The sequence below is a fragment of the Ornithorhynchus anatinus genome, chromosome 15 (genome assembly GCF_004115215.2).
Source record: "Ornithorhynchus anatinus isolate Pmale09 chromosome 15, mOrnAna1.pri.v4, whole genome shotgun sequence".
Classification (NCBI taxonomy): Eukaryota; Metazoa; Chordata; class Mammalia; order Monotremata; family Ornithorhynchidae; genus Ornithorhynchus; species Ornithorhynchus anatinus.
The window spans coordinates 15,601,058-15,618,600 of NC_041742.1; the positions used below are offsets into that span (position 1 = coordinate 15,601,058).

The 17,543-nt window shown below is 57.6% G+C and overlaps 1 protein-coding gene across 4 annotated transcripts; it reads left to right on the forward strand.

Annotated features, from left to right (window-relative positions):
• Positions 1–544: 544 nt before the first annotated feature.
• On the forward strand, positions 545–15,377 carry ACOT9 (acyl-CoA thioesterase 9). Of its 4 annotated transcripts, XM_029080041.2 has the most exons (17): positions 545–630; positions 3,261–3,352; positions 4,741–4,767; positions 5,715–5,760; positions 6,050–6,220; positions 6,326–6,363; positions 6,891–6,974; positions 7,572–7,675; positions 8,875–8,948; positions 9,896–9,963; positions 11,205–11,316; positions 12,378–12,468; positions 13,235–13,320; positions 13,857–13,944; positions 14,088–14,238; positions 14,863–14,972; positions 15,219–15,377. In XM_029080041.2, the coding sequence occupies exons 2-16, from the start codon at positions 3,268–3,270 to the stop codon at positions 14,952–14,954; spliced, it is 1,317 nt and encodes a 438-aa protein (XP_028935874.1). In that variant the 5' UTR covers positions 545–630; positions 3,261–3,267; the 3' UTR covers positions 14,955–14,972; positions 15,219–15,377. The 4 variants fall into 4 exon arrangements, with proteins under 4 accessions (XP_028935874.1, XP_039770160.1, XP_007661732.1 ...); XM_039914226.1 differs by lacking the exon at positions 4,741–4,767; XM_007663542.3 differs by lacking the exon at positions 545–630 and having other exon boundaries at positions 3,267–3,352; positions 4,741–4,774.
• Positions 15,378–17,543: the final 2,166 nt, after the last annotated feature.

A 17,543-nucleotide genomic window follows, 5' to 3' on the forward strand; every position in this document is an offset into this window, starting at 1 on the left:
GGGCTTGGGTGTCAGAGGTCGTGGGTTCTCATCCCGGCTCCGCTGCTGGCCAGCTGTGTGACTTTGGGCAAGTCACTTAACTTCTCTGTGCCTCAGTTACCTCTTCTGTAAAATGGGGATTAAAACTGTGAGCCCCACGTGGGACAACCTGATCACTTTGTATCCCCCAGTGCTTAGAACAGTGCTTTGCACATTGTAAGCGCTTAACAAATACCACCATTTATTTTTATTCTCTGGGCCTCAGTGACCTCCTCTGTAAAATGGGGATGAAGACCGTGCGCCCCACGTGGGACAACCTGATCACCTCGTCTTCCCCCCCAGGGCGTAGCACAGTGCTCGGCACATAGGAAGCGCTTCACCACTGCCATCATCATCATTGTTATTATTATCAGCCTCCCCCCGCCCTCCTGGCCCGGCCCAGCTCCTCCGACAAGCGGGCTGCCGCTGGGGGGCGCCGCCGGGGCAGCGCGCGTGGGCGCATGCGCGGGGCCCAGCTAGGCTGGGGGCGACTCGATGGCCCCGGGGGGCGGGGGGAGGAGGGGGCGGGGCCCCCCGCGAGACGCCTGGCGCGTGGAGGCCGCACGCGCCCCGCTGGCGCCGCGCAGGCGCAGTGCGGCTCGCGACGCCCTGGTAAGTGCCCCTCGCCCCCTCCCCCACCCCATCCCCCCCCCCCCCGCCCTCCCCTTATTATTATCATTATAACATGAAAATAAGAATAATATTGGTCTTTCTTAAGCGCTCACAGTGTGCCCCAGCACTGTTCTAAGCCCTGGGGAGATAGGTGGTCATCAGGTTGTCCCCGGGGGTGCTGACTGTCTCCATGCCCATTTCACAGATGAGGTCACCGAGGCGCCCCTCCCCTCCACACTCCCTCGCTCATCACTGTAACCGTTATTCGTGCAGTGGTGGTGAAGCGCTCACTAGGCGCCAGGCACTGTACTAAGCGCTGGGCAGAGCCAGACCAGTGGGGATGGAGGCAGGCCCTGTCCCACGTGGGACTCACTGGCTTAATCCCCATTTTACAGGTGAGGGAACTGAGGCCCGGAGAAAAATAGGCATAATGAGGGTATCTGTTAAGTGCTTGCGATGTGCCAGCCACTGTACTAAGCGCTGGGCAGAGACAGACCAGTGGGGATGGAGGCACGCCCTGTCCCACGTGGGACTCACTGGCTTAATCCCCATTTTACAGGTGAGGGAACTGAGGCCCGGAGAAAAATAGGCATAATGAGGGTATCTGTTAAGTGCTTGCGATGTGCCAGCCACTGTACTAAGCGCTGGGCAGAGACAGACCAGTGGGGATGGAGGCACGCCCTGTCCCACGTGGGACTCACAGGCTTAATCCCCATTTTACAGGTGAGGGAACTGAGGCCTGGAGAAAAATAGGCATAATGAGGGTATCTGTTAAGTGCTTGCCATGTGCCAGCCACTGTACTAAGCGCTGGGCAGAGACAGACCAGTGGGGATGGAGGCACGCCCTGTCCCACGTGGGACTCACAGGCTTAATTCCCATTTTACAGGTGAGGGAACTGAGGCCCGGAGAAAAATAGGCATAATGAGGGTATCTGTTAAGTGCTTGCGATGTGCCAGCCACTGTACTAAGCGCTGGGCAGAGACAGACCAGTGGGGATGGAGGCACGCCCTGTCCCACGTGGGACTCACAGGCTTAATCCCCATTTTACAGGTGAGGGAACTGAGGCCCGGAGAAAAATAGGCATAATGAGGGTATCTGTTAAGTGCTTGCCATGTGCCAGCCACTGTACTAAGCGCTGGGGCAGGTAAAAGCCAGTCGGGATGGACACAGGCCCTGTTGCATGTGCGCCTCACAGGCTTAATCCCCATTTCACAGGTGAGGGGACTGAGGCCCAGAGAAAAATAGGAATGATGAGGGTATTTGTGAAGCGCTTACGATGTGCCAGGCACTGTAGTAAGCGCTGAGGTCGATACAGGCCAGTCGGGATGGATGCAGGCCCTGTCCCATGTGGGCCTCGCAGGCTCAGGCTCCATTTGACATGAGGGAACTGAGCCCCAGAGAAAAATAGGAATAATGATGGTATGCGTGAAACGCTTACTATGTGCCGGGAACTGTACTAAGCGCTGGGGTGGATACTTCGGGCAGGTGACTTCACTGCTCCGAGCCCCAGTGACCTCATCTGTAAAATGGGGATTAAGACCGCGAGCCCCACGTGGGACAACCTGATGACCTCGTATCCCCCAGCGCTTAGAACAGTGCTTTGCACATAGTAAGCGCTTAACAAATGCCATCATTATTATTACAAGCCAGTGGGGATGGAGGCAGGCCCTGTCCCCATTGGACACATGAGGAAACCGAGGCCCGGGTCAGGCCAGAGGTTGGCATTAGAGGAGCGAAACGTGCGGGCCGGGTCGGAGTCGGAGAGCAGCGAGGTGAGATAGGAGGGGACGAGGCGATCGACTGCTTTTAAAGCCTAAGGCGAACGAGTTTCTGTTTGACGCAGAGGTGGGTGGTCGACCACTGGAGGTTCTCGAGGAGCGGGGAAACGTGGCCTGAATGATTTTGTAGAGAAATGATCCCGGCAACAGAGCGAAGTAGGGACCGGAGTGGGCGGAGACGGAAGGTCGGCAAGGAGGCCGATAGAGCGATCCGGCCGGGAGAGGATAAATGCGTGGATTTCCATGGTACAAGTGTGGAGGGACAGCAAAGGGCCGATTTTAGCCACGCGGCGAAGGTGGAACCGACAGGATCTAGCGACGGATCGGATATACGGTCTGGGTGAGAGAGGGGAGTCGAGGGAAACGCCGGGGTTTGGGGCTCGTGAGGAAGGAAGTGACGGCGGTGCCGTCTACGGTGATGGGAGAGTCGGGGGGAGGACAGGGAAGATCAGGAGTTGAAGTCATGTTAAGTTTGGGGTCACGGCGGGGCATCCAAGTAGAGGGGACTTAAAAGCGGGAGGAAACGCGAGAGTGATCGGGGCTGAAGATGGAGATTTGGGATGGGGTCGTGGGAAGGAAAGGGGTTTGGAGGAGGAAGTTTCAACGTCTGGAACAACGGGCGAGGGAGATGGGCGTGGGTGTCAATAAGGGTGACATCTTGCTCACGTCCCCTCTGTGCTCACTCTTGTTCTCCACCCCCTCCCCTCAAAAATGATATTTACTGAACGCTTACTAGGTATAGAGCGCTAAGAAGCCCCAGGGTCCTAGGGGAAGACGAGTATGCCTCAGAGTTGGGTTCACGGTTACAGTATCCCTGTGAACGTCCGTCTCCTCCTCCTCTTCTCTTGCAGGTTCGACATGTTCAAAGGCGGCTTTTCGGTCCTGGGCAGAGCCCTGACCCCGGGAGCGAACGGATCTCGGGCGCGGGCGACCATGGCCGACGGTAAGAGGGCCGCAAGGACGACAGTCTCGCTTCCCTCGCGGGTGGGCCCGATTTCAGCGGGTCGGGGGAAGTTGTCCGGGATGGGCTGCCTCTTCGCAGGATGGTGGTGGTGTCGCCTCTGCGGCAGAAAGAGGGAGCGCTCAACTCGTGCATCTCTTGGTCCTGGGCCAACATGGAGCACCCTTACCATGTCTGGGTGGCTGGGAGAAGATGGGCATGACTGTTTCCTTTTTTTTTTTGTGGGATTTAAGCACTGACTACGCATCAGACACTGAACTAGAAGCTGGGGTAGATACTAGTTAATTAGGTTGGAACAGTCCGTCCCACGTTGGGCTCCCAGGCATAATCCCCATTTTCCAGGTGAGGGAACTGAGGCCCGGAGAAGTGAAGCGACTCGCCCAAAGTCACACAACAGACAGGGGGTGGAGCCGGGATGGGAAACCAGGTCCTTCTGACGGCCAGACCCGGGCCCTAGCCACTGGGCCACGCCGGTGTGGGGCGGCTCCCTGGCGAGTTTGGGCAAGTCTTTAGACTTCTCTGTGCCCATTCATCATCACTGGTATTTCGTGAGCGCTTACTGTGTGCAGAGCACTGTTCTAAGCACTTGGATCCCGTGGGACTCTGAGGGAGGAGTTAAAAACCTGCAGACTCTGAGGGAGGAGTTAAAACCTGCAGGTTGCATCCGAAGGCCTGGTCGTCCCTGCCCCTTGGGTGGCCAGAAACGTCAGGGGCCTGGCTTTGGGCTACTGATTTTGGGAACTGAAACCGATTTTTTGAATCTAGTTCCTTTCAAGCAAGCCTCTGCTAATCTGCCTTGCAGTTCTCAAGTCACTCATTTGCCCTAAAGAAATTAACATCGACAATTTCTCTGACAGATTTTAAAAGATCTGGACTAGACACTGCTACTGTGTCAGTCGGTGGTTTTTACTGCGCGCTTACTGCGTGCAGAGCACTGTACTAAGCGCTTGGGAAACACAGCCGAGTTGGTAGATAAGATCCCCGCACAGGGAGCTTCGCTGCCGAGTAATCGCGTTGTTTGATCGCATAGATTTTAAGGAGCGGTGTCTCCGTATTTTCTTGTACTCTCCCAAGCAGCGAGCACGGTGCTTAACTCCCAGTGCTCGGCACACGGTAGGCCCCCGGTCAGTACGGTTGATCGACTCGTTGGACAGCGTGGCTCCCGAGCCGACATTTGAGTTCTGTTTGAACATGGCCCTTGATCCAGCCCCCCTTTGCCACTGGCTAAATTAAACACTGTATAACAGGAGAGCAGAGTCGATCTTATCGGGGTAGTTAGTACAAGATAGAAGTCAAATCAATCCGTGATTTCACATTGTTTTTGTGGGACGATACTGATCATCTAATTTGTTTTCCCTCCAACCATTCAGCGTGCACGCCTATACATGTCAATCAGGGTGTGTGGTAATGTGCATATTTTTTTTTGGCCGTTTCTGCCTTTGAGCTCTACCACTTTTCTCTCGCTTTGTCTTCGCGAGGGTTTCCTGAAACGAGGAATTTTTTTTCTCTCTGCTCCTCTGACGGTCCTCGAGTTTTGGCTTGAAAGCTCTGGCGGTGAATAAAGCTTTGGCAAAAATAACCGTATATCAAAGGCCTAGGAGAACTGATATTCATTCAATAGTATTTATCGAGCGCTTACTAGGTGCAGAGCACTGTACTGAGCGCTTGGAATGTACAATTGGGCAACAGGTAGAGACAGTCCCTGCCCACTGACGGGCTTCCAGTCTAATCGGGGGGGACGGACAAAAACAATAGCAATAAATAGAATCAAGGCGATGTGCAGAACATGATATGAAGCGAGGCTTTTCGTTTCGCGTCAGAACGTAGAAGCCCCGCGTGATGGCGTCGGTATTCGTTAAGCGCTTACTATGTGTCAAGCACTGTTCGAAGCGCTGGGATGATAATCGTAACTGCGGCGTGTGTTGAGCGCTTACTGTGTGCCAGGCACTGTACTAAGCGCTGGGGTGGATGCAAGCAAATCGGGTTGGACACGGTCCCCGTCCCACCTGGGGCTCACAGCCTTCACCCGCATTTTACAGATGAGGCTCAGGGAGGTGAAGGGACTGGCCCAAGGTCACACAAGCAACAGGTGGCGGAGTCAGGATTAGAACCCAGTTCCTTCCGACTCCCCGGCCCGTGCTCTGTCCACCAGGCCACAGTGCTTCGCCGCATGCTCACGCCACGGTTGCCGTCCTTCGTCTCAGCCAGGCCCCCTCCCTTTCGAACCACTAACCGCATGACTCCGCTTACGGAGAAGTCGCTCGGGGCCCTAACCCCCCGTCGTCGGTCTTCCGGGTCGCCGCACGTTTCCGCCGGTGATCCTCCCTCTTTGGTTCGGTTACAGTTCGGGATAGATTGCGGGATATAGTCGGAGCTTCCACCAACTGGAGGTAGGGTGAAAATCCAGTGCGGCGCGGGCAAATGACGGTTCTCTTTCCGGGTCAGCCTGCTGGGTTACCGGCCCTCTGCGGGGGTCTTGAGGTCGGGGGCGGGGAAGGAGGGGGCCGAGTTCAAGACTGTAAACTCACCGTGGGCAGGGAATGTGTCGTTTTATTGTCCTGTCGTCCTCTCCCAAGCGCTTAGTACAGTGCCCCGCACACCGGAAGCGCTGAATAAATACGATCGAAGGAATAAATGAATGAGTTCCTGTCACGGGAGCCCATCCTCTGTCCTCCCCAGAGACCACGTGCAAGCCATGGAGGAGCGCAAGTTACTCCACTCCCTCCTGGCCAAGGACCAGAAGGACCTGCCTCCGCGGAGGATGAAGGACAGCTTCATCGAAGTTCTCCTGCCCCTCGGGAGCCAGCCCGAACTGCGGGAGAAATACCTGAATTTTCACAACACCGTTCGGTAAATAGGCGGGCCGGTAAATCATCTGCCGTGCCGGTCGGCCCGCCGTCCGTCTTGGGGGCCGGTCGGGTGGTCGGAGGGTGACGTCGTGGCTTTCTCTTTCAGGTTCGGCCGGATCCTGGAAGACCTGGACAGCTTAGGAGGTGAGAGACAGAGACAGATTGACAGAGAGAGAGAAAGAGAGACAGAGAGAGCCTCGGTTTCCTCAACTGTAAAAATGTAGATTAACCACTTGGTAGCCCTTCCCCCTTAGTCAGCGAGCCCCTTGTGGAATGGGGACTCTGGTTTTTTGGTTTTTTTAGTCATTTAAGTGCTTACTATGCGCCAGGCTCTGTACTAAGCACTAGGATAGATCCAGGATATTTGTCTTGGACCTAGTCCATGTCTCCGCCTCTGCCCCAGGTCTGCTGTGTGATTCTGGGCAAGTCATTTCACTTCTCTGCTTACTGCGTGTCAAGCACTCTTCTCAGAGTGGGGCTCACAATCTAATAGGAGGGAGGAGGATTTCATCTCCATTTTACAGATGAGGTAAGGGAGGCACAGGAAAGCGACTTGCCCAAAGTCCCGGAACAGACGAGTAGCGAACGCAGGTCCTCTGGCTCCCGGGCCCCGGCTCTTTCCACCGGGCCATGCCGCTCCTCCGGTCGATTCGGGTTCTTTTTGTCTGCAGTCCTCGTCTGCTACACCCACACCAAAGTCCGGTCGGCCCAGATGTCGCCTCTGTCCATCGTCACGGCCCTGGTGGATAAAATCGGTAAGCGACACCCCGCTCGCCCTAAAAACCTTCGCGGTCCGATGTCGTTCGTGGCCCCCGGAGTGCGTTGAAGGAAACCGTGTGGTTCTTTCTGGCGTGTTCGGTTCGTCCGTGTGGAACGCTCCACGCGTGGGGTTTGTCGTTGCTTCGGATCGCACCACCTCTTTCCTTGTGGTACTGGTTAAGCGCTTACCAGGTGCCAGGCACTCGACGAAGCGGTGGGGTGGGCACGAGCTAATCAGGTTGGACACAATCCCCGTCCCACACGGGGCTCCCTTCCCTCGTCCCCATTTTACAGACGAGGGGACTGAGGCACGGAGGAGTCAAGTGATTCGCCCAGGGTCACACTGCAGACAAGTGGCGGAGTCGGGATCGGAACCCAGGTCCTTCTGACTCCCAGGCCCGGGCTGTAGCCACTCGGGAACCTTCCAGTTTTCCAGATGCTGGAACCCCAGTTTCCCCCAAATTACTCAGCCTGGTAGTTTCCTGGTGCTGGGATTCTTCGTACAGCGCTCAGCGCAAGTAGGCGCTCAATAAATACGATCGAGATGAGCGACTGATTGAAAAGACGACATCGCCTGCCCTCTTCTTCCGTAGATTTGTGCAAGAAGACCATCAGCCCCGATGACGATATTAAATTCACCGGATTCATCAGTTGGGTGGGGAAGACATCCATGGAAGTCAAGATGAACATGCTTCAGGTCAGTGTTGTCCTTACCCTCGGTTTCTCTCCTCGGCTGAAATTTGGCCGCTCTGACCTTTCCCCGTGATCCCTTGAGCCAAGACGGCAGGGCCCGACTGAGGTGGAACCAACCGGGCCCGTGAGTCGCAAGCGGTCGAGAATGTCGGAGCCCTTACTCCGTGGCCGGGAACGACCTCGTCGATTTTGGGCCCCTCTGCCTTAGCCTCCCTTAGGGTCACTGGCTTTCGGGGCTCTGGGCAAGTGGGAAACCGTGAGGGAAGCTGGGATTTTGGGAGGGAGGGGAAAGATTGAGTAGAAAGCTTAAAAAGGATGGGGGGGTGGAGTGAGGAGCAGCGTGGCCTAGTGGAAAGAGCCCGGACTTGGAAGTCAGAGGTCGTGGATTCGAATCCCGGCTCTGCCGCTTGTCAGCTGTGTGACTGTGGGCGAGTCACTTCGCTTCTCTGGGCCTCAGTGACCTCATCTGTAAAATGGGGATTAACTGTGGGACAACCTGATTAGCCCGTATTTACCCCAGCGCATAGAACAGTGCTCGACACATAGTAAGCGCTTAACAGATACCAACATTAGTATTATTATTATTATTACTTTACTCCTCTGGGCCTCAGTCCCCTCATCTGGAAAATGGGGATTAAGACTAAAAGCCCATGTGGGACAGGGACCGTGTCCAACTTGGTTATCTTATATCTCCCCCAGCGCTTCACTTGGCCCATAGTAGGTGCTTGACAAGTAGCATTTTTTTTTTTTTAAATAAAGAGGACGAGGGGCGTCAGGCAAGTGGGGTTCTCCGATGTCTGGGGGAATCAGGGCAGGGGGAGGTCGAAGTCCATTTTACTTCCAGTGAAGTAAAAGTTGACCTCTCTCTCTCTCTGAACTTAAATACCCCAGAGGAGCTGTAGTTCGCAATCGATAACGGGTCGACTGAGCAATGCTGGGTGATTTGGGTCAAAATCGGGCAGCCAACCTAGGGTCAGGATCCCACGTGTAACGGTGTTTGTGGAGGAAAGTTGGCTTTCGCTCCCCTTCCCATAAGGACGAAGGAAGGTAATGAGGAAAGTTGGCTCTCACTTAAGATGCAGCCTTTAAGGAACGAGCCGCTCCCTGAATCGGACTCCCTCCGTCGATTTTCTGAGCCATCAGGCAGCCGCGTCCCTCCGCCACCTGTCTCGCACCTGAATCTTTCTCCCCTCCGCATTTCAGATGCACGGTGACGTTTACAGCCCCGTCTTGGACGCGACGTTTGTCATGGTGGCTCGGGATTCTGAAAACAAAGGGTAATTTATTCCCGTTGGCGGCCGCGACGAACCGGATCTCGAGTCGTCGGTGGAGAATGTGGATCGGACTCTCCCCGGCGCTCAGTGCAGTGGTCTGCACACAGAAAGCGCTCAGTGAACAGCACTCACGATGATAAGCCAGTATGTACCCATCGGGACAGGGGTCCCGAAGGTACACCGGCTTTCTTGGGGATGAAATTCTCTCCCAAGGACTTAGAATCGTGCTCCGCACACAGCGAGCGCTCGGTAAATACGATCGATCGATCCATCCATCGATGACGTAGACTGTAGCCGGCAAGCTAGACCGCAGCTTCTCTAGGCTGTAAGCTCCCTGTGGACAGGGCACGTATCTATCGACTCTGGTACGCTGTCCTCTCCCAAGCGCTCAGTGCCGTGCTCTGCACACGGTAAACGCTCAATAAATACCGCCGATCCATTGTTCGGAGTAGCCAGGAGGAGGTCTCCAAACGTCGGTCCCTTTTAAGAGTCCATCCCACTTAAGTCACCCTGGAATCAGCTTACACAGTAAGGGGGAGGAGGACAAAGAGCATTTATCGATCACGTAATAATAACATCGGTGATAATATTAATAGCGATAGTAATAATCGGCATTCCTTAAGCGCTTACTACGCGCCAGGCACTGTACTCGGCGCTGGGGTGACGACAAGCAAATGGGGTTGGATACGGTCCCTTCCCCACATGGGGCTCCCCGTCTTCATCCCCACTTTCTAGACGTAACTGAGGCACAGGCAAGTGAAGCGAGTCGCCCAAGGTCACCCACTAGCCGAGCGGCAGAGGCGGGATTAGAACCCGGTCCTCCGGACCCCCGGGGCCAGGTTCTAGCCACTCGCTCCTCTGCTGGGCGCGGGGCACTGGGGAGGGATACGCAGGTAGGAATCAGGCACCGTCCCCGTCCGTCAGTAACCCGTTCCGTCCGTCCTCTCCAGGCCGGCCTTCGTCAATCCGCTGATTCCCGAAAGCCCGGAGGAGGAAGACTTCTTGAAGCAAGGAGAATGTACGTCGGTGGGCCTCGAAAGCGGGAGCTCCTGCCGGCTTAAGTCGGGAGAAGGATGGTGCTAGTCCTTGGCCACCCGGGGCAGGTGGCCTCGGCGGTCGGTCCCGTGGACCCTCGGTCACGGTAGTATCGGCGCGATTGAGGGAGCGCTCAGCTGAACCTCCTCCGACAATCGCTTGCGTGTATCGAGTGCTTCCTGTGTGCGGAGCGCCGTCCTAAGCGCTGGGGAGAGTACGGCATAAAGGAGTCGGAAGACGCGTTCCCCGACCGCGGCGAGCTCACCGGCCGGAGCGGTTAGGCCTGTCAGGTTCCCGTGAGGTGTCTTTATCGCGATGGGTTTGGCGTCCCTTAAACAACTAAAGGGGCGTCTCACCCGCCTCGGTCAGTTTAGCCTTCTTCAGCCTCCCTCTCCGTCAATCAGTAGTATCGATCGGGCCCCCGCTGTACTAAGCGCTAAGGAGAATACGATATATCAGAGTTGCCAGACGTGTTCCCTGCCCTCCTTAATAATAATGAGGGTGTTTTTTAAGCGCCTCCTACGTGCCAGGCGCTATAGTAAGCACATGGGGTTGGACACGGTCCCTGTCCCACAGTGGGGCTCACGGTCTCAATCCCCATTTTCCAGATGAGGGAAGTGAGGCCCAGAGAAGCGAATGACTTGCCCGAGGTCACACGGCAGGCGGGTGACAGGGCCGGGATCGGAACCCCGCTCCTGCCGACTCCCGGGCCCGGCCTCTGGCCACTTGGCCACGCCGCTTCCCCGAGAAGGTGGCGGACGTGGGATCGGAACCCAGGTCCTCTGGCTCCCGGGGCTGGGCTCTCGTCGACCAGGCCACGCTACTAGCCGGGGTGAAACCAACGTGTCCGTCCCGTACGGCGGAGGAGGCCCGGAATACCATCCGGCGCCTGTCTTCGCAACCGCCCGAAACTCCCATGTCCAGCTTCTCCCTGTCCGGAAAAACGCAGTTATCCAGGTCGGGGAGCCCAGCTAGCCAACAAGGCGAGCTTTGTTAAAACCCGGCCGCGGGACCCCGGGAACTCACCCCCCTCAACCCTCCGGCAGCCCCCAGCCCCCTGTCGGCCGGGTGGCCTCGGGCAAACCGCTTGACGGCTCTGGGCCTCAGTCCCCTCGTCTGTGCCCGGGAGCCCCACGCGGGACGGGGACCGCGTCCGTCCCGTTGACTCCGTCTCCACTCCAGCGCTTAGAACGGGGCCTGACTGTGGTGTGTGTCCTCCTCCAGGGAACAAGAAGAGGCGGATTGCCTTTAGCACCGCCTCGCTGTTGAAAATGGCCCCCACTGCGGAAGAGAGGCACCTGATCCATGACATGTTCCTTAACACGCTGGACACGAGGCGAGTCGGGGCCGGGTTCGCTGGGGTAGGTGGCCGAGGGAGAATAATAAGAACCATGGGATCTGTTAAGCGCTTCCTATGTAAAAGGCACCGTTCCGAGCGCCGGGGTAGATTCACGGTGAGCAGGCTGGAGACGGTCCATGGCCCACGTGGGGCTCGCGGCCTTAATCCCCATTTTACAGGTGAGGGAACCGAGGCCCAGAGATGCGGAGCGACCTAATAATAATAATAATAATAATAATGTTGGTATTTGTTAAGCGCTTACTATGTGCCGAGCACTGTTCTAAGCGCTGGGGTAGACACAGGGGAATCAGGTCGTCCCACGTGGGGCTCACGGACTTAATCCCCATTTTACAGATGAGGGAACTGAGGCACCGAGAAGTGAAGTGACTTGCCCAAAGTCACACAGCTGGCAAGTGGCAGAGCTGGGGTTCGAACCCATGACCTCTGACTCCAAAGTCCGTGCTCTTTCCAGTGAGCCACGCTGCTTCTCTAACCCGAGGTTCCGCGGCGGACAGGGGGCCGAGTCGGTATCAGAACCCGGGTCCTTCTCGCTCCCAGGCCCGTGTGAGGGAAACACGGAGGCGAGTGTAGGAAAGAGAAATAATAATAATAGTATTTGACAGGTGCTCACTATGTGCCAGGCACTGTATTAAGCGCTGGGGGGGCGTACAAGCAAATCACATTGGCCCCAGTCCCCGTCCCACATGGGGCTCAATCTCAGTCTCAATCCCCATTTTCCAGATGAGGGAACCGAGGCCCAGAGAAGTGAAATGGCTGCCCCAAGTCACCCAGCAGACAAGTGGGGGAGCCGGGATTAGAACCCAGGACCCTGTGGCTCCGAGGCCCGGGCTCTACCCACTACGCCACGCCGCTTCTCCGAGAGAGAGAACCCGGGGCCGATTTTGACTGTGGTTCGCGCCCTTGGGACCCCAAATCAGCCATACGAAACAGGCGGCGGCCTCCAGGCAGACACCGTACGGGAAGTTTTAGGAGATCCTTGGATGTCTCTTTCCGCGCCGCGCGGCCGACGGAATTGACCCGACCTTCCTCTCCCCCAGGACCGTAAGTTTCCGCAGTCGGATTTTGCCACCTAATTCCGTGTGGATGGAGAACGCCAAACTCAAAGGCCTGGAAATCTGTCACCCCCAGGTACGGTGAGTCGGAAGGGGAGACGGTGGTACGGGCCGGAGAGCCCGGGCCGGGGAGTCGGGGGACCCGGGTTCTAATTCGGCCAGCGGCCCGCTGGGTGACCGCTGGCGATCGCTGGTATTTATTGAGCTCTCTGTGCTTCACTTCTCTGGGCCTCAGTTACCTCAGTCTGTAAAACGGGGATGAAGACTGTGAGCCCCGTGTGGGACAGCGGACTGCGTCCGACCCGACTACCTCGCATCCTCCCCCAACGCTTAGAACGGTGTGTGGCACCTAGTACGTGCTTAACGAACACCACAGTGATTATCATCATTCATTCAGTCCTATTTAATGACCGTTTACTGGGTGCAGAGCGCCGTACTGAGCGCCTGGAAAGTACAACTGCCCGACAACGGATTAGTAGGCACTTAACAAGTGCTTGTTATTATTATCATTAATAACGCCACCCCAGGGCTCAGCACAGTACTCGGTCTGTAGGAAGCGCTCGTTACGGGCAGGGAATGCGTCTGTGGATTGCTGTCTTGTCCTCTCCCGAGCGCTTAGTACAGTGCTCCGCACACAGGAAGGGCTCGGTAAATACGATCGAACGATCGACCGAATACCGTAATTCAGTTGGATTCAAGAGGAAGCGGCGTGGGCCACCCGCCGCGTCCGGCCAGTGAACCCTGGGGCGGTTTGCGGAAGGCGGTCCCCAGCGTGGGGGTCCGCGGGACGGGGCCCCGGGGGACGGCGGGGGTCACTCGACCGCCTTCTCCCGCCGCCGCAGGAGCGGAACATTTTTAACAGGATCTTCGGCGGATTCCTCATGAGGAAAGCCTTCGAACTGGCCTGGGCCACGGCCTGCAGCTTCGGGTGAGTGGAGAGGGCGGCCCCGGGCCGGGCGCCCCGCCGGCCGCGGCACGGTGAGCGCCCAACAGATGGGGAGAGAAAAGTCTCACCTTGCTTCCGTTTTGACTCTCCTTTGGGTTTAGCCTTTTCCCCTTGCAGCTTGCCACGTTCCTTCTCGTAGGCGTCGAGAAGCGGCGTGGCTCAGTGGAAAGAGCCCGGGCTTGGGAGTCAGAGGCCGTGGGTTCTAATCCCGGCTCCTCCGCTTGTCAGCCCTGTGACTTGGGGCGAGTCGCTTCACTTCTCTGAGCCTCAGTTCCCTCATCTGTCAAATGGGGATGAAGAGCTTGAGCCCCACGTGGGATACCCCGATCACATTTCCCCCCCAGCGCTCAGAACGGTGCTCTGCACATAGTAAGCGCTTAGCAAATGGCAAAATTTAGTTTTTTCATTTCATCCCTCACCCCCGTGGGGTTTCGAGTCGGCCGGGCAGGGGAGGCGGTACTGGTTACGGAAGGGAGGAGGCCAGCCGGGGCTTCGGGCCAGACCCTCTCCTCCCGCAGAGGATCCCGGCCCTTCGTGGTGGCCGTCGACGACATCATGTTTCAGAGACCCGTCGAGATCGGATCTCTGCTCTTCCTCTCGGCCCAGGTAGGCGTCCGACGGCCGACGGCTCCCCCCCGGAGGGGCCGATCGGTGGGATCGTTCGGATGGCGAACCCCCCCCGCCCCCCGGCCCTCCAGTTCCTAGGGGTGGAGCTGCCATTTTTGGGTCGTCTTCGGGTGACTCCGTAGGTTTGCTACACCGAAGGACAGTACATTCAGGTCAGAGTGCACAGCGAGGTGTCCAAATCGGACAGTCGGGGCCACGAGACCACCAACGTCTTCCATTTCACCTTCCTGGCCGAGAACGAGGTGCCGAAGGTTGTCCCGAAGACGTACGGAGGTGAGCGGCCTCCCCCGCCCCCCGGACCTTTCTCGGAAGTCGGGGGGGTCTGCCCGTGGGGGGATTTCGGAATGAAAGTGCAGGCCTACCCGCCCGACCCGGGTCCGGCGAGCTCGTTGTAACGTAAACCTTTCGAGTGGTTCCGCTGCCTGTCTCTCCGGTGTTCTAGCCCTTCCGGTCAAAAAGCAGCAGAGCCCAGAGAAAAGACCCACGGGCCTGAGGACCCGTATTCTGATCCCGGATCCTTCACCTTCCTGCCGAGTGACCCCGGGCCAGCCATCTCGCTTCTCCGCACCGCAGTTCCCTCATCAGTAAAATAGGGATTCGACACCCGCTGTCCTTCCCACTTAGACTGTGAACCCCGGGGGGGACAGGGACTGTGTCTGACCTGATTATCTTCTTAGAACAGAGCCCGACGCCTAATGAGCGCCCAAAAGATAGCACCACTTAATAGCGACGCACCGTCGGGGAAAGCGCGTCGGAAGCGCGAGACCCATTCCCCGTCGACAGGGAGTTTCCACTCCGAAGGGGAGACCTGAACGGATACCCGTTCATCCCAAGGGAGGCGTCCGTGGGGCAATCTTTTAGAAATTCTGGATTTCTAAGGCATCTCCTGCGTTTCAGAGTCCATGCTGTTTCTAGACGGGCAGCGCCACTTTAATGCCGCGATGACGGGGTCGAAGGAGACGTCGACCGACTACGGCGTGTCGCCGTAGGAAAACACGTGGGCAGAGGTTGGTGAATTCCTTCGCCCGTGTTTCTGGACTGGTAGAGAATGGGCAGTGGTTAGTCGCTGATTCGGTCCCGAAGTGGTGTCTGTAGAACGGGGAGCACCGAGGCTTTGGGAAATCACCCCTCTTGTTCTCAATCCATGGGTGGTATTTTTCGAGCGCCCGGGAAGCAAAGAGAACGCCGTCCCCCCCCCCCCCCCCCGCCCGGAAGAAGTTAGGTTTTAACGATCGTCTCCGTCGTGTTTTCAGACGCCCCGGGTGCTGGGGCCGAGACCCGTTGGGCGACGTGGTTTCGCCGGAGAATCGGGGAGAGGGACTGCCCGAAAACAGTGGTCGCGACCGCCTGCCGACGCGCGCGAATCGCCTCCCGCATTAAAGGCCCCCGGCCGACGTCTTGCCGTCCCGCCAGGCTTTGCCGCCTTCTTCCTTCCCCGGCGATCCAACGCCCTTCTTGGTCTCGACGCTGCCTCTCCCCGTGGGTCCCCGGGGGGCGGAGGAGGGATTGGGGGGGGGGGGGGGTCAGGAAGAGGCCCGGTGCCCCGGGAATGATGGGGAGCTGTTATTCGGGGTCTAGAGTTCGGATCTCCCTACCGAAACTCCCTACCGTAGACTTTAAAGCCCTCCCCGATGTCCTGCTCCGGTCCAGCCCGCACGCTCCGCTCCTCTAGGGCCAGCTAACTCACCGGGCCCCCATCTCGTCCATCTCGCCGCCGACCCCTTTCCCACGTCCTCCCTCCGGCCGGGAACTCCCTCCCCCTCCCTCCTACGCCGGCCCACCACCCTCTCCACCTTCAAAGCATTACTAAGGTCGCATCTCAGTCAGTCAGTCGGCCAAACGTACTCATTAAGCACGTAATCAAGAGGCCCTCCCCGATTAATCCCTCTTTATCCCCCGTCCGCTCTCCCTTCGGCGGCGTCTGCGCACTTCCATCTGTGACCTTTGGACGTGTGCTATTCGCCCCGAGCCCCGCAGCGCCGAGGAACGTGTCTTTCAGTGTAAAGGACTTTCGTCCATCTCCCCCTTGAGATTACAGGCTCGTTAGGGGCAGGGAACGTGTCTAATTGTGTGGAGTTGTCCTCTCCCAAGTGCTCAGTCCAGAGTTTTGCACCTACTAAGGGCTCCATAAATACCACTGACCGATTGAAGAGTGCGTGGTTTAACTGGCCCAGGGCTGGGCACGGCCTGGAAACGGGGCAGGAGCGATGCCCTCTGGTAGGAAGCGTTGGGAGCCTGTGCTGGATCTGGAGGGGGTAAAATCCCGGGCGAGAACTTGCCCGTGCCTTTGGGGTTCGGGAGAGCCCAACCAATCAGTCGGTGGTATTCACTGAGCGCTTACCGTGTGCGGAGCACTGTACTGAGCAGTTGGGAGGGGATGGTACAACAGAGTTGGCTGACATCTTCCCTCCCAAGAGGAGCTTACGGTCTAGCGGGGGAGACGGACTTTATATAAATTACGCACGTGGATGTGAGTCCTGTGGGGCTGAGGGAGGGCAACGGGGCCTATTGGATAGAGACTGGGCCTGGAGTCAGAAGGACCTGAGTTCTAATCTTGCTTCCACCCCGTCTACTGTGTGATCTTCGCTTCTCTGTGCCTCAGTTCCCTCATCTGGAAAATGGGGATGGAGCCGGGGAGCCCCACGGGAGACAGCGACCGCGTCCAACCTGACGTGCTCGGATCTCCCCCAGAGCTTAAAACAGTTCTCGGCACATAGTGAGCGCTTCGCAACTAACACTAGCCGTATTATCGTTATTTTTCATCTCGAGGGTTTAAAGGGAACAGATCCGAGCCCAGAGGCGACAGGGAAGGGCGAGGGACAGCGCTCCACCCAGAATGAGCGCTCAGTAGATACGACTGCACGAGTAGGGGAGTCGAGGGCTTAGTCGGGGAAGGCCTCTTGGAGGAGGCGGGACCTCGGTGAGGCCGGAAGGCGGGGAGAGTGGCGGCCGGGCGTGAACGGAGGGGGATGGGGCTCCGGGCCAGGGGAAGACGTGGGCGACGGGTCCCCTCGGCCCAGCCCGACTCCAAGGCCGTTCAGCGTGGGACTCCGCTGGGAATTCAGCTTCTTAAAATCCCACGGCCTGGTTGAGCGCCGGCTCTTCTCCAGAGCAAGCGAAATATATCAATCCGTCATCAACGTCCTCTCCCAAGCGGTCCGTACACGGTAGCGCTCAAATACGACCGATCGGTCGAATCAGTGGAATTTTACTGACTGCCCTTTGGGCGTGATGTCTGTCTCCCCCTCCTTCTGCCAAGGGAACGTGCCTTCCGTACTCTCCCAGGCGCTCAGTGCGGGGCTCGGCCCCTAATGGGCGCTCAATAAATAGGATCGACCGAAGGTATCTGCATGTCTTGAGCCTCTGGTGAGGGTCCGGAGGTGGCGTGACGGCAGCTCACAGCACTATCTTCCGGCTCCCCTGCAGATGGTTGCATCCACTAGATACTAATGATAAGCGCTTACTATGTGCCAAGCACTGTTCTGAGCGCTGGGGTAGACACAGGGTCATCCGGTTGTCCCACGTGGGGCTCACCGTCTTCACCCCCATTTTACAGATGAGGGAACTGAGGCCCGGAG